Genomic DNA, 14,138 nt, shown 5'->3' with positions numbered 1-14,138 from the left:
TTTCAATTTTAAGAAACTGACTCGAGTCAACGAAAAATTGCGACTGGATTCGAGACATGACTGGAGTGATCACAACCCTGTCCGAAACCCGATCGACTTCTTACAACTGCTTGATGCTTTTCAATTCTATTTGAAGTAGTTTTAGCACATCTTGAGAAAGTCACTACTCCCACACGAAATTGAGTAGAAACTTTCAGCATTACTTCTACCCATATTCGAGTGCCCGTACTCTGCGAGTTTCGCAGTATAGAACTAGAAGTGGTAGTAGCCTAAAACATAACCACTTAAAACTTGCCTGTATAATCTTTTGCAGCAGCGCGGGCAACGACATATGGCTCATCATGCTGGTCAGAACGTGCTGCTCCAACTCCTTCAAAATGCTCTCGAGTTCTTTTCCATCACGGTCGAGTATCGTACGGCTGGAAGTCACCGCCTTACGCGGCCCGATAACGGTGTCCAACAACGGAAACCACATTTTCTGAAAACGAACAGCGGCCGAATACGAATACAGGCATCGCCGTCACTTGAATCTAAAGGACATACCTCTGTCTGTTCATCGGTAAGCTTTGAGGACGCTCTCTGACAAAGGGAAATGGCGTCTTGCACGATTTCCTTGGCCTCGTCTAGTAATGTGTCTGATGGAAAAGACATGCAACTTGACGCGATACCGCTCAAATTGATTTCGAATACGGCAATAGTAGAGTTCAACTAGTGATTATATTTAAAGACGCGGAAATGGAATTTTTAGAGAGACTAACGCCTTTTGAAGGTACAAAAATGCCAAAGATACTCTGAGAGCTTCAAAACAACATAATATGAAGACTTCGAACTCATCGTACCTTTGTCTAACGGGATTGAATCCAGCAAGTTGTGGTCGCACCGTTCCACAAATTTGCCGAGTTTGTCTTTGGCGGCTTTATGAAGAACCTTAAACGCCGCCGCGTAGTCTCCCGTTTCCTCCAGTAAGTACGAAGTGGCTTCGTTGATGTGATACCTCCAAACCAGCTGGTCAAAGCGTCGATACATATTTATAAGGTAATGTATATCGTGTGGGATCGTAAACCAAGAATACTGCTGCGTATTTAATAATTCAAACATAAGTACACTATGTTATTCTTACATATAGACATATGCGTAGTCCAGCTACAAAACCACTACATATGGAAGTTTTGGCAAACTATTTTGGACGACAGTTGACACTGCTGGGTTAAAAATTACATTTTAGTGCCCGTTGCAGTTCTGAAAATTACGCGAAATGGGTGTTTACCATTACTACTCGTCACAAGCCCCGGCCCAAGTAGTAACCAAGTCTGAGTCGTCACACAAAACTTACTAATCTTCAGCATGAGTATAACTATGTACTTCGGTGGTCCAGATTAGCAATCCCGTTATGCCCAAGTCTACTAGTGCAAAATCCTGTATTCTCTTTGCAAAATACAGCAGCCGAAAGATTCACTTCTTTGCGATACTGCAATTACGATGGCTAGGCTTGGATGACTCTGTTAAACCGAGAATCCAGTCCATACCTTGCCTAGCTGTGTATCACATTTCCGTAATTGCAATTTTGCTAAGTTATTGATTTGCATGAAGATTCTCTCGCTCTCTCTCTCTCTTCTGATAAACACAGCGATGGCTCAGTATAGAAAACCGATTTCCCGTCTACTCACGTCAAGAGAATTGGACGGCTTGTTCGATTCCAGGGTTTTCAAAAAAGGCAAAACTTTGTCGCGATCAAACTGACACATCAGTGTCAGGTAGACTTGCACCATCTCTACATCGCCGAGATAGGGATTGGGCGCTTCAGCGGCGATGTCGTCTGAACAAAAATAAGGATAAGGCAACTCGAAACTAGGACTTGTGAACATCATTTTCCGCTGTGACACGTTCAATTTTAGGGTGCAAGCTTCTCCACATTCACTTAGGTATATAGGGATTCAAAGAATTATAAGTCGGGAGTCCTAATTCTCATCCTGGTTGCAAAGTGTGATTCTTATGCCAACGCAACGTTCAACCAATTTCTAAAATTATTCAGACTGTTTGCGAACTTCGCATAGAGAATTTATAAACTTGCATCATCACCACACCTCCACTTCTCTACTGATTGCTTCTAAAAATGGTGTTCGAAAAAAATAGCCCACCATTCAAACTAGTGGCGTCCACATCTTGATAATGGGAGGTGTCCGGATTGAAAAGGCCTTTCAAGAAGAAATAAAGCATTTGAGGTTGATCCTGCAAAAATACAGACACATGTAAATGCAAAGTCAGGGGCGTAAAATTGATATATGTAACCTTCAATTTCGTCGCGATCTCGTGCAAAGACCCGTGCAGTATGGTGGTCACCAAATTCGCGGTCTCGTCGCTATCGATGTCGATCAGCCTCTTGATATTCTGAGACACTCTCTGCACGAGCATCTCTTTCTCCCCGTCGTCCACGGACTTGTCGTTCAGAGTGTCGCGAATGTAATGGAACGCACCACTCTGCAATTTAGAAGTGAACCGTGAAAATCTTAATAATTTCCAACATAAAGAAAAAAATGAAACTGTGCCTGTTTCGCTGGATCCTTGAGGTAAGTCTCGAATATGAGGTCGAACCGACGCTTGTTTCCGTGGAGCAACCGCAGCGCGTCAAAGAACCCGGCCCGGTCCACCAGCACAACGAGTCTCTCGTAATCGTCGGCGTTACCAATGACTTCGTTCCTTATCAACTGCACCAGAGCCTGCGAAATACGAGCCAGAGTTGAGAATGAGTAGATGTTTCCAACCTTCCAGCTCAGCTGCCGGGCCAGGATGATTTTGGGTAGTCGATTAAGGCTCATTCACCGTCAAGCCAAAGTGACGCAAGGTATCGAGCATTCGGGAAGCTTAACAGAGACGAGCGCAGATTTGGACTTGAAAAAAGAATTCGAAGATTTTGACCGAATTAGTATCGGATAGATCATTTTTTTCAAAGTCGGACAAGTAATTGATGACAATCTTTTGAATGAAATTCCAATATTCCAGGGCGTGAAACAGATACCTAATTCGGAGTCAGGTTTGAATCTCAAATTTGGAATGGGATTTCGATTTGAAAATATTAAATCTGCTTGTGTCCGAAACGTACCCAGTACACACAGCAAGATATTCAGTAACGCAATCTCGAATCAGCAAAGTCACTTTTCGCAAAAATCGAGTCACCTGTTGTTTTTCCTCGTGTTTCGCACCGTCTTCCTGCACAGCAGCCGGAGTGGTCAAGTATTCCACGATCTGATGAATCAGCAGCTTGTTCACTCTCAAATGCTGGCCGTGCTGTCGCTCAGACACCTGCCGGGCCAGAAACACAAACAGCGTGCCGATTTGCCCGGGCTGGAAGAAGACGAAACTGCATATCAGATACATTGTGCGCGTGAACTACTTTATATCGGGCTCACTGTGAAACCGGGAGTTTCGACCATGATACGCAGGAGGACGTCGACAATTTGCTGCACACGAGCGCTGCCATCTTCGCCCTGAAACTCGGGTTCCGAAAAAGCCTGAAGCATAGGAAATCGAATTCAGACAACTTTGCAATTTTGCAACGAAACAACTTCAATTATCGCATTGCAACCAAATCACCACTACAAATAATTTCAAGCCCGTTGGCATACATCAGTCTCAACGATACCAATACCTGAATGATTAGGTTCCGAGTTGAGCACTCATGCGCCACATAATACGATGACAGAACAGTAGACTTGAAAATTTCAACTATGCATCTTATATGCGGCCACAAAAAAAATGACGCCAGTCATATGTCATTCAAAATAATTTAGCATTTTTGGACCACGATCGTTTCGTATCGCTTTGTGACTCGATGACGGTCGATCGCTACTTCACAGAAATGTGAATCCTTGAATATTCTTAGCCCTGTGAAACATGTTTTTTGTTGATCAGATACGGTCAATTGAGGTTTCATGGGAATAAAGTATTGTAGCGTTGATCAAATACTACTCTTGGTATGAAGGTGTATGTTATTTTTACTTGAAAAATTGCCTCTCACCACTCGAATTGTAGTGCCTAGTTCTAACAAAAAACAAACAAATCCGTAACTTGAGAACCGCCAATTGTGATCTGCTCGATGCAAGCCGAAATGACGGTGGCAGCGTCATTACAGTTACAGTGCAATTGTCACCATAATGCATTATTATTTATCGCGCTAATAGAGTCTACTAACACATGGTGAAGTGGCAGAATTTTTAGCTGATCAGATCCGTACCACGAAATAACGAACGCGCGAGAAAAAAGTTGCATATATATAGCAAGGTAAACTGTGACATTTGCAAAAGTCAAAACAGGCATTCAAGATTACTATACTAGCTATCCCGAGTCACTAGATCGGCATTACGCCCACCACAAAAATCTCGATACAACAACCAAACAGCATTGATCGATAAAAACTTACCATCGACAAGACGTTCAGCATTTCGGCCGCAGAAAACTGAAGCAAAATCTTCAATATCGGATATTCCTGCTCGAATCCGTTAAATTTCGGATCCGTCAAACACCGATACATCTGAAATGCAGCCGCTTTATACGACAGGACCAAGGAAAAAACACAGCCGCTAGTGATGTACCTCTTTCTTGACTCGAACAGTTGTATCCTCATCAAGATTACCGCAAGGGTACCCGACCCCCGCCAGGCAGCAGCTAATGTAAACGAGCAGCTTGCTGCCGAGATTCATCATTTTGTCTGCAAATGAGTGTGACAAGTGGTTCGGTGATATACGCAGAGACGGTTAGTAGGTAGGTTTTGCTTCCTTCACATACTTTCTCAAGTTGTCATGTTTTTTAGACATCTTCCACTTCTATTCGAACACTCTTTGAGCAAAAGTACTTACTTTTTACGGTTTAAAAAGCTTCTTGGAGGAACAGAACTTGAATATACAATTCAATGGCATATTCATATTGAAATGAAACCGAATATTTTTGGCTGACACTCGTCAATGATAATCGTCAGCAACTAGTAGAGAATTGGAAAGAACACTGTATATCAACAATCGTATCAGAGTTTTTACAGTTATTTACAGTTTAGATTTTGTACATTAGCAAGTGGTTTTGGGTTATGTTTGTATCGTTATTACGTATAAAATTATAACAATTGTGCGAAATAGACCCTGCATCAAAGTAGTTGAATATATTTCCGAAAATTGTGCCTTATTAGGGTTACCGTATTTTGAGATTGGGAAAGGAGGACAATTTTCACAGCAGGCACCAAAAGTTACTGAAGCAGAATAGAAACTAGATTTATGCAGCCAATTTTATTGGGTTGACTAAAAAAAGGTCATTTTTCCGATTTGACTCTCGAAATACCGGCTTCCACCTTATATCATTAGTGTTGACCCAAAAAAATATTTTTTCTGATTTGACTCCCGAAATACCCGTTTTCACCTTATATTATCATCAGTGTTGACTTAAAAAGTATGGAAAAAGTATGAAATATGTTATGGAAGAATTTTGCTATGGTATGGAAAATTGTAAGTATGGTATGGAACGATTCAGGCGGGTATGGGGTCATGGGGAGTATGGAAATTCCCATTCCATACCATACCATACCATAACATGCCCTGCTTTCAAGCCAAAATGTAACGTCTTTCGTGGTCTATTTGGGCATTTTAGACTGAAAAAGAGAAATTTTTTTTAAAAAGGAAGACATTTGGGAGAAAGGAGGACAAATCCTCGAAAAGGAGGATGTTTGGTAAGCCTACTATTTGTAATGTAGTTAGGCATGTTGTATTAGGAATGAATTAGTCACTTTTTATTTAATGCTGAAAGTATGTGTCCAGACTCACTTCTTTGAAACTATTTACTAAAGCACTTGCCAGACATCCATGTTCTACTCCCACTTGAAGTAGCTTTAACATATCTCGGAAATTGATACTGCTATGGCATTACTTCTAGTTGAGTAACAACGCTTACCCCTTTTACCATTTCTGGATATATGTAACCTTATTACCTCCACGGCGAGTGATGGGAAGCTTACCGCTGAGAATACTTCCGATGCTCATTGCGCTTGATAACATGGTGATCATCTCCGTAAGCGGTCCAACATAATCCGCCATGACTCTGTTGTTGATGCTGAGGATGGCGTCAAAGAGTCCGTGGGACCAGGACAGGTTCAGTACCTACAGAATGTCATCAAATTAGATGTGAAGTAGACATATGATTTGATCTAGGAGCAGTAGGCAATTTGGGAGCATCCCGAATCCAATGTAGCCCGGAGCCAAAGTCTAAAATGCGAGCATGATTACTTAGTTCTCAAATAAGATGCAAAATTCCTGCTACATAAGACTCTTTGCCTTGTTAGCAAAGGACAAGAAAACAGAAACACGGATATCCAGAGGGGGTTTCATAGATTGAGATTGTTGCTATTTCAAAATGATGGTTTCACTGTGTGTTTTTGCGATATCACACAAGAGGGTTGAGTAAATCAGAGTATTTTCAGACGTTCCATTTTCTACTTCAAATCCAGGCAGTTTTGAGATGTCTTCGAACTACTGCTTGGAAGAGAGTGGGAATTTACGGCAATACTTATATTTTTACTTTGACCACATTTGGTTGATCGTCAGTCACAAAATATAAAATTTCAACTCAGAGCCACCACTCGCATTTGGTTACGCACATCCACAGCATAGCGATCTCACCTGGTGCAAATCCAAACTCGCCGCGTCGAGATGAATCAAACAGGCTTCGACGTTGGATAACATTCCTAAAACAATGGCGTCGCAATCAGTATCGACGCTACGAAAAAAACGTAACGAGCTACCTTTCGCTTCATAATGCTTCACGAAATCTTGCATCACGGCCGGGCTAAGAGACTTCAGGCGTTCGTCGAGTATGTACGGCTCGAGACATTCGAGAAACACAGTGTGCGCGATGCAGTCCGCTTTAAAACGCTGGTACAGCCTAGAGTGCGAGTGAGACATTGGGTAAAAGATAAATAAAACTTCGTCAAAAATGACACAAACCTTCCGCAGAGCACATCTACGCGATCGATATGAAGACAGTGGTCGACGCAGACGGGCACAACGTCTTTGAAATACTCGATTAGGATCTGGATTGCAAGTGAATGTTTAATAAGAGCAACTCAGTCTGGACAAGTTTGAGTATCTGAGTGTTTCGATTCTGCGTTATGTATTAGCCTTTGAGTATGATCTCAGTACCTGAAAAATACTCCATCGCAACTCAACTCAAATCATTAGGATTCATACTCGATTTGGATTCGAGTACTCGAATCATTTTACTCAGCCCTAATAGCAACGACTAACAACCAACCTCCAGTTTGCCGTTATCTGGACACAGCTTGGTCATAGATAAATCCACGTATTCCACAAGAATTTCCAAAATCTGACAATAAACAAAATTTCGTTACTGCAACCCACCAAACCATCGCCATCAATCACAATTACCTTCTCCGAAACCAAGGCATGCCGCTGATCCACATCGCTCGTCAGACCTAGCGAAGGGTAGAAGAATTGAAGACTTGAAGCAGAAAACGCACACTAATTGAAATTCTCACCGACGACAGACATGGCCGTGCCGTTGTAGAAAGACATGGCGAGTTCCAGCGCTCTTTGATGTCCGTTCGGCCACCCGAGGGACGTCCGAATTCTGTCATTCCATTGCCGCACTTTAGTGGCATACACGCAGGACTCGCCGAGCAGCAATACGGATCCGTTGTAGGGCACAAAGGAATGGTAGCTGGCCTGTTCTCCGATTACTGCCTGTAAAAAGACATGGGTTGTTGCCGTTAGAGAACCATCATTATTGACTGTTGTGTATGTCCATGGTTTTTCTGCTTGCAGACTGGTAACATGACTGGTAACTGGTAACACGACAGACTGGTAAAATCTGTCCAGACCAGCATACTTCCAATGAATCAAAATCAGCCAAGAATGTAATTACGACGAGAGTATGCGACTCAAAACAAATAATTGGTGCTGTCTTTTAGATATTACACCAGTTACCCATGGTTCTAGTGAAGTTGGGTTCTAGTGAAGTTTCTTCAAGGCAAAGTCCTGTTGAAACCAGCGATTCAATTGTCATTGAATGGTTTCATTCGAAAGAAATATGCTTCCCCCCCCCAGTACTTATTTACAAACATATCAACAAAGTTCTGATTCCAGACTTCATCTACTTCGTCACAACAGATTCCCAGCCATATTACTTGCTTTACTTTTTCTTTCTTTAATCGGAAAATGGCCGCAGGATTCATTTGGGAAGTTTTTATTGGTCTCGACAGAGAACGCCGAATGTTGTTCATAATTCGAATAATAATGAATATATAAAATATGAATTGGTGTACAACTGTCTTGTATATGTATGTGTTTTGGTATAAGATGAAATATATTGCAGTTGCAGAAGTAGTGGAATACACTGTGTGGAATCAAACATGATCCTTGTGGTACAGAATTTGAATAACACAACGAACAATACAATATACTGATATGAATGTATTGTTTGTTGCGATGTATGTAGCTAAAGGAAAAATCGATGATTTCCGCATAGTAGATCTGAAGTTCTATCCGTATATAACAAAGGTATCATGAGAACCGTAGACTTACGAGTGCCTTGCTGACATTCCCACCAGTCGCAATAGACTTGAACGTGGAGCTGTTGTACAGCAAATTTACGCTTTCCAACAACACCGTCTCGAGTTCCGTCTGCGAGTCTGCGTCGATAACATGCAGACGTTCCGTCGAGTCCAGCGTTAAAATGGTCTTTGAGTTCAGCCACTGGATGCAAAAAAATAATGTTCCAATAATGCAGGCGTAAAAGCCATTACATGAAGGTTAGCTCACAGCTATATTGATGAGTTTGTATGTGATGTTCATCGTACGGATGGGCGTGAATTGGATGTCGTATCCTTTGTCGTCGGCTTTCACCTATATAAAAGATTCCGATAAACATAACAGAGATCATCTGGAATCTAGTCAACCCCTAGTTACGGATAAGCAAGACATAGGAATTATTCTCTGTTTACAATTCGATAGGACTGACCTATGAAGGCCATAAGAAATTACACATTGGGGAAAATGCAGAAAAGTTGTGTGATATCAACTACCTGATAATACACGCCTTTTGGACGGAAATGTCAATGATTTTTACTCTGCTGCAGTATTTTTTGAATGAATGGTGTGTATTTTTCAAATTACTGTCACTAAGTTGAAGAGTTGGCCAGTAACAGAGAACTTCTAAATTTTCGGAGTACTCAAGTAAGTTTTGTCTACCTGCACAACTGGCGAGAGAAGTTATGATTTTAGGATATTTCCACTCAACAGTTTGCGATTTTCTGCTTTTGTGAAGGTTTCTAGGAGAAACTACAACTGGAATAATCACTATTTCGACCACCTCTGCTAATCAAAAGTTGTTACTGAAATATATCACATTCCGTTCGGCCAAAAATATCGGTTATCGGCAAAAATCTGTTAAATATTGATCTAGACTCTATGAATGAACTTTCAATTTCGTGAGACTTTCACGAATTGTTACATACCTGGAAGAAATACATGACATCACCGCGCGCAAACAGCAATACGGCATCAATCGAACGGACGTTAGACGCCATGAACACCGACAACTGCCACGAGAGCAGGGGCATGTTCTTCAAATTTCGCTACAGAAAAATCCAGACTCAGTTAAAGCCTGCCGATTCATATCAAAATTTTTACCCACCGCCTCCTTAAGCGGATGAGAAAACAGGACCTTGATTTGAGGTCTCAGCGTAACGACCAGCACCTAGAAAACATTATAATTCTTTCAAGTAACAGATGATGATATTGAGCACAGTATAAGTACTTTTGTGAGTGTTCCCATCGCCAGCAAATGCCGGTCTCTGAGCGGATGATCGGCGATGTTCTTGTTGATGTGAAGCGGTTCCAAAGTGCACACTTCGCCGCGACTGAAAACCAGAATTGGTCAGAATCGTCAGCATAGCTACTCAAATAGAGATGTAATGCCATATATATCTAATAAATAAAAGCAGATGAAGTGATTCTCAAGACTTGTCAACACTGCTTCAAGTAGAAGAACATGAATGGCTTGAAAATTAACCGAGTAAGCAGTTTTAATATATAGAGTTGGTCACTTTTAGCAGTAGATTGGAGAATGCTACCTTCAAAATAGCAGTAATTTTCAAAATTACATTTTCCTATCCTCACACGGGGACTATCTTGGCAATACTAAAATTACTTTCCTAAAAAAGCGGAAGAGGAAAAAGTAGTTTTGCATCGAACCTTGTTACGTAGAAGCAGAAGTAGCCTAAAACATAACTACTGGATTTAGTACCGCAAGTAGACAAAACAGAATCGAGCACTCCCAAAAATACCGCCATAAAATCGCATACCTGCCAGAAAACAAGCATCTCGATTCGCAGGAACGTACGCCCATGACACGCCTGCAAAAAGTCGAGGACGTGATATCGTTTCAAACAAACAAAGACTGGCGCGACTCACTTGAAATTCAATTCGAATACGGAGCCCCCGCTGTCGTTACAGACGGCCAATGTTGGGTCGTCGGTGAACTGCGATAATTAAGAGCACAGTCGTAAATTACTGATGTCGACGCAATCGGTACCAGGTCATATGCTAAACAAGGCTGGGCAAAATCGAGTACCCGCGTGAATCAATACCGAATTGGATACTAGGCTTCCGGTCGAGTCAAGTATTTGAGTATTACTCATTATCATGTCATAACAGTATGGATGATGTGGAAAGTCCAAATATGTACCCCATAAGCGACCACTATGAATATATCGCCAGTTCCACACCACCAAGATAATTCAGTTTTTTCGACCATACCGATACCATGTCACTATAATTTCTGAGAATGCGGTGGCTTGATCAAGATTTCACAGAAATTCCATTTCCACTAACGTACTACATGTTTTGGATGCTATGTGACGATCGATCAACATCGAAACTATAATTCCTGTTGGCTAACAGTATCCGCCAAACACTTGACCCATGACAGCACAGCAATTTCTGTACTATACGGTGCCATCCGCCGAAACAATGCATCTACTCACCTTCACATGGAGAACTGACGATCCCGGCGGATGGGCGTCTGTAATCGTGCGCAGCAGTCTTGCAGACCTAACATCGTACATAAGAATCTGTCCCCTCGCGTACCCCACCAGGAGCCTGTCGCAGTCCACGTTAAATCCCAAAGCCGTCACGGGACCAAACTTGTTTCCAACGTTGACGCTGCCCAGCGCGTGGGCTAGCTTCTGGTCTTTGTCTGTCAAATTACACCGGGACAAATATTGAAGGTGTGACCAAAAAACCCTTCCAGCAATCGCAATGATGCCACAAATACAGGAATATATGGGTGGGTTATTGAGTTTATATTCCCAAACTCTCCAACCAAAAAATTACCGGTCAGATCTACAGGATACACTATGCTAATATTGTAATGGTGAACGGTGTAGTGTGATTTAAAAAACACATACATAGAAAGTTTCTGTCTGTCTTCCAGTGAAGATATATTGAACAAAGACCGAGTCTAATAAAACAGAGATTGGAGAAATCGCAATCGACACGCAAAACAGATAACTCACCAAATACCAGGACGAGGCCGTGAGTGGTTCCAATCGCAATTAGTTGGGAGACTGCCTGTAATAAGTACCGGGATTACAAATTCAATGAAGTTGGTAAAAAATTTATAGAAACTGGTTTGGTAGACATAAAAACATAGAAGACTATGTTCCATGAATTTTAGGTCAACTTGTTCCATAAAATCCGCCCGCTAGTTATACTCGTTATCCAAATGACAACTGTGCTACTGGATAAAATGACACGGTTAAGTCAAGGTGGACATATAGAAGAGTGTTCAAAGAAAAAAAAACAGGAATCAAGACAGTGGAAACCAATAGAACAAGGATACCGCTATTTACCACATTGCTTACGAATCAACATTAAACCATGAACTCACCATCGCCGTCGGCCTTCCGGAATTGATTTTTTCCGCCGAGGACATGATCAAATTTGAAAGCGCCTGCATTCGATAGAACGCCAGGACGGGCCCATGAAACTGCGTGCTGCCCTTTTTCTTGTTTGTCGCGCTGTGAAAAAGATTCCCACATAGCACAATACAAATACAATATGAGTAACCAGATATGGTAAAGTAGAGTAAAGTGGAATTACAATTAATGCCGTAAATTTTTATCCAATTTCAAATTGAGGTAGCGATTCCCAAGACGTGTCAAAAGTACTTCTGGTGAAGGCAGCAAATGAAAGACATGTCTGAAAAGTACTAAAGTAACGAGTTTAATAAGTAGATCTTGATGGGGATTTACATATTTTGGTAGTTAATTGGCGGTGGCTACTTCATAAATGGCATTGGCAAGATGCATCAAATGCTACAAATATGTAGGTTACAATCTTCGACAATATATTCAGCAATTAGGCCTACTGTGACGGTTATTTCATGCGATTCTTATGACAGCTTAACACATTAAAGTAATGCGAATTTATTCAAAACTACTTTCTACTACGGTATTTAAAACCCAAAGTGCAAAAAGTAATTAGTTTTGCCCATAAATATGTTCAAGCAGGCAAAAGATACGCAGCGTACTGCGAAAAAGTAAATGAACTTCGTTACTGAACAGTGACCCCCTATGGCCATGTTTGCCAATGGGCATGGAAAAAGAGAAACCGATGAAATACTATGCCACATCTCAATACAGTTCATATGTACTCCATTGTCAAGACCAGACAAAGCAGACCCGGCGCAAACACACCTGGAGCCGTAACTTCCCCCGCTCTTGATAGACATCGTCTCCAGGCATTTCAGATTGTTCAAGGAATCCAATTCAGACTTTCCCACGTATCCGCTCGCGAATTTCTTACTCGGGGTGTTGTGACCTGTTTTTCAGCAGGGAAAAAAGTCAGTTTACGCCTCGAGAGGAGATCCTACTGAGAACTTTACTGGACGAATCGGAGTTGTAGTCGTTGAAGTCCGGCATCAACGGATCGTCGGCATTATCGTCGTTGTTCTCCTTCAAGATACTTTCCAGCGACGGTTCCTCCACATCGGGAAGATCAAACTCTGCCGGATCTAGCTGTGAAATTGTTCGAAAGGTTAGTGCTCAGTGAATTAGGCAATTGGAGAATTTGGCATTAGAAACATAATAATTATTATTATTATGAAAGCTTTAATATTATAATAACTACTATTACTATTTTAAATAATAAAGTGATTCATCAATGTTGTAATGTTGCATAAATTCAAAAATGAATGTTTCACTGAATATGAGTGTAAATTGTGACATGACAATTCGTGAATTAGGCACTTGGTATGTATGAATATATTATTAAATTCGGGTTGGTGGTTCAAGTTACTGTTACATCGTGTCCGAGTCTAGGTACCTCAAGACACTTTTCAGGGCACAGACAAGGAATGAAATAGAAATACACTTTTTCGGAGCACTCAAATAGGTTCTGCCTACCTGCATCCTTCAATCAAGTGGTTACGATTATAGATGACCTTTCAATTCTACCTTACCGTTATAGAAGCAACCGGTATTTTTTAAATTTCGAATGTTGTTCAAAGTGGAAAGATGAGTAGGATATCCCTTTTGCAAGTGAAAATTATTAGTAATACTACCAGGCCAAACTGTCCCTGTATCACATTAAGTGTATACATATTTGAAAATTGCACTTATCCGATATCATCGCCAGTGTTGGATCAAGTCACTACCTTCGAGTCACGAGTCATCTCGAGTCGTTGCAGATTTTGACTTGAGTCAAGTCATGTCAATCGATTTTCGAGGGTGACTCGAGTCAAGTCACTCGAAAAGTCAAGTCAAGTCACGAGTCAAGTCACAATTCAAGTCCAATTGAATTTTCAAGTATGAGTGATGATTCAAAGGCATGACATTTTGCCAGCTGTGTGATTAATTAGCATTTATCTTTAATCAAATAAAGAATATAAAGTTGAATATACATGCAAAAAGGCGTTATATCGCACACGCACAACTGCTAATAAAATAGGCGAGTAACTGTATAGTTACATGCTACAGTCTGTGATTATCAGCCAAAATAGAGGGCCGAATACGAAGACTAGAGAAGTTTAAACAAATTGGTATGGTACATTAATACCCATCTACACATCCGTAAGAATATAAC

At 41.2% G+C, this 14,138-nt stretch overlaps 2 protein-coding genes across 2 annotated transcripts in view; one reads left to right on the top strand and one right to left on the bottom strand.

The window, feature by feature from the left end:
* Window positions 1-14,138, top strand: part of LOC145444240 (CCN family member 2-like) — a 288,076-nt gene that overhangs the window by 99,930 nt on the left and 174,008 nt on the right. The gene's annotated exons all lie outside the window — the stretch shown is intronic.
* The window catches only part of LOC145444211 (vacuolar protein sorting-associated protein 8 homolog), a 153,450-nt gene that overhangs the window by 4,977 nt on the left and 134,335 nt on the right, over window positions 1-14,138 (bottom strand). Inside the window, exons 3-32 of the mRNA XM_080322147.1 lie at window positions 12,940-13,072; window positions 12,752-12,875; window positions 11,944-12,073; window positions 11,570-11,624; window positions 11,039-11,250; window positions 10,467-10,534; window positions 10,358-10,408; window positions 9,811-9,913; window positions 9,688-9,750; window positions 9,509-9,628; window positions 8,814-8,897; window positions 8,577-8,747; window positions 7,532-7,736; window positions 7,422-7,468; window positions 7,288-7,359; window positions 6,981-7,066; window positions 6,779-6,918; window positions 6,657-6,721; window positions 5,996-6,137; window positions 4,590-4,705; window positions 4,418-4,528; window positions 3,408-3,509; window positions 3,175-3,342; window positions 2,547-2,717; window positions 2,290-2,478; window positions 2,139-2,229; window positions 1,668-1,816; window positions 840-1,005; window positions 544-635; window positions 296-478 (exon numbers count right to left, since the gene is read on the bottom strand). Of these exons, the coding sequence (XP_080178273.1) occupies window positions 296-478; window positions 544-635; window positions 840-1,005; window positions 1,668-1,816; window positions 2,139-2,229; window positions 2,290-2,478; window positions 2,547-2,717; window positions 3,175-3,342; window positions 3,408-3,509; window positions 4,418-4,528; window positions 4,590-4,705; window positions 5,996-6,137; window positions 6,657-6,721; window positions 6,779-6,918; window positions 6,981-7,066; window positions 7,288-7,359; window positions 7,422-7,468; window positions 7,532-7,736; window positions 8,577-8,747; window positions 8,814-8,897; window positions 9,509-9,628; window positions 9,688-9,750; window positions 9,811-9,913; window positions 10,358-10,408; window positions 10,467-10,534; window positions 11,039-11,250; window positions 11,570-11,624; window positions 11,944-12,073; window positions 12,752-12,875; window positions 12,940-13,072 (3,609 nt within the window). The remainder of the gene's footprint in view (window positions 1-295; window positions 479-543; window positions 636-839; window positions 1,006-1,667; window positions 1,817-2,138; window positions 2,230-2,289; window positions 2,479-2,546; window positions 2,718-3,174; window positions 3,343-3,407; window positions 3,510-4,417; window positions 4,529-4,589; window positions 4,706-5,995; window positions 6,138-6,656; window positions 6,722-6,778; window positions 6,919-6,980; window positions 7,067-7,287; window positions 7,360-7,421; window positions 7,469-7,531; window positions 7,737-8,576; window positions 8,748-8,813; window positions 8,898-9,508; window positions 9,629-9,687; window positions 9,751-9,810; window positions 9,914-10,357; window positions 10,409-10,466; window positions 10,535-11,038; window positions 11,251-11,569; window positions 11,625-11,943; window positions 12,074-12,751; window positions 12,876-12,939; window positions 13,073-14,138) is intronic.

Source organism: Botryllus schlosseri, chromosome 8 (assembly GCF_051294905.1).
Source record: "Botryllus schlosseri isolate E-star chromosome 8, Bs_hap1, whole genome shotgun sequence".
NCBI classification, from domain to species: domain Eukaryota; kingdom Metazoa; phylum Chordata; class Ascidiacea; order Stolidobranchia; family Styelidae; genus Botryllus; species Botryllus schlosseri.
Note: the sequence above shows the minus strand (reverse complement) of the source record. Positions and strands in the feature narration are given on the sequence as shown.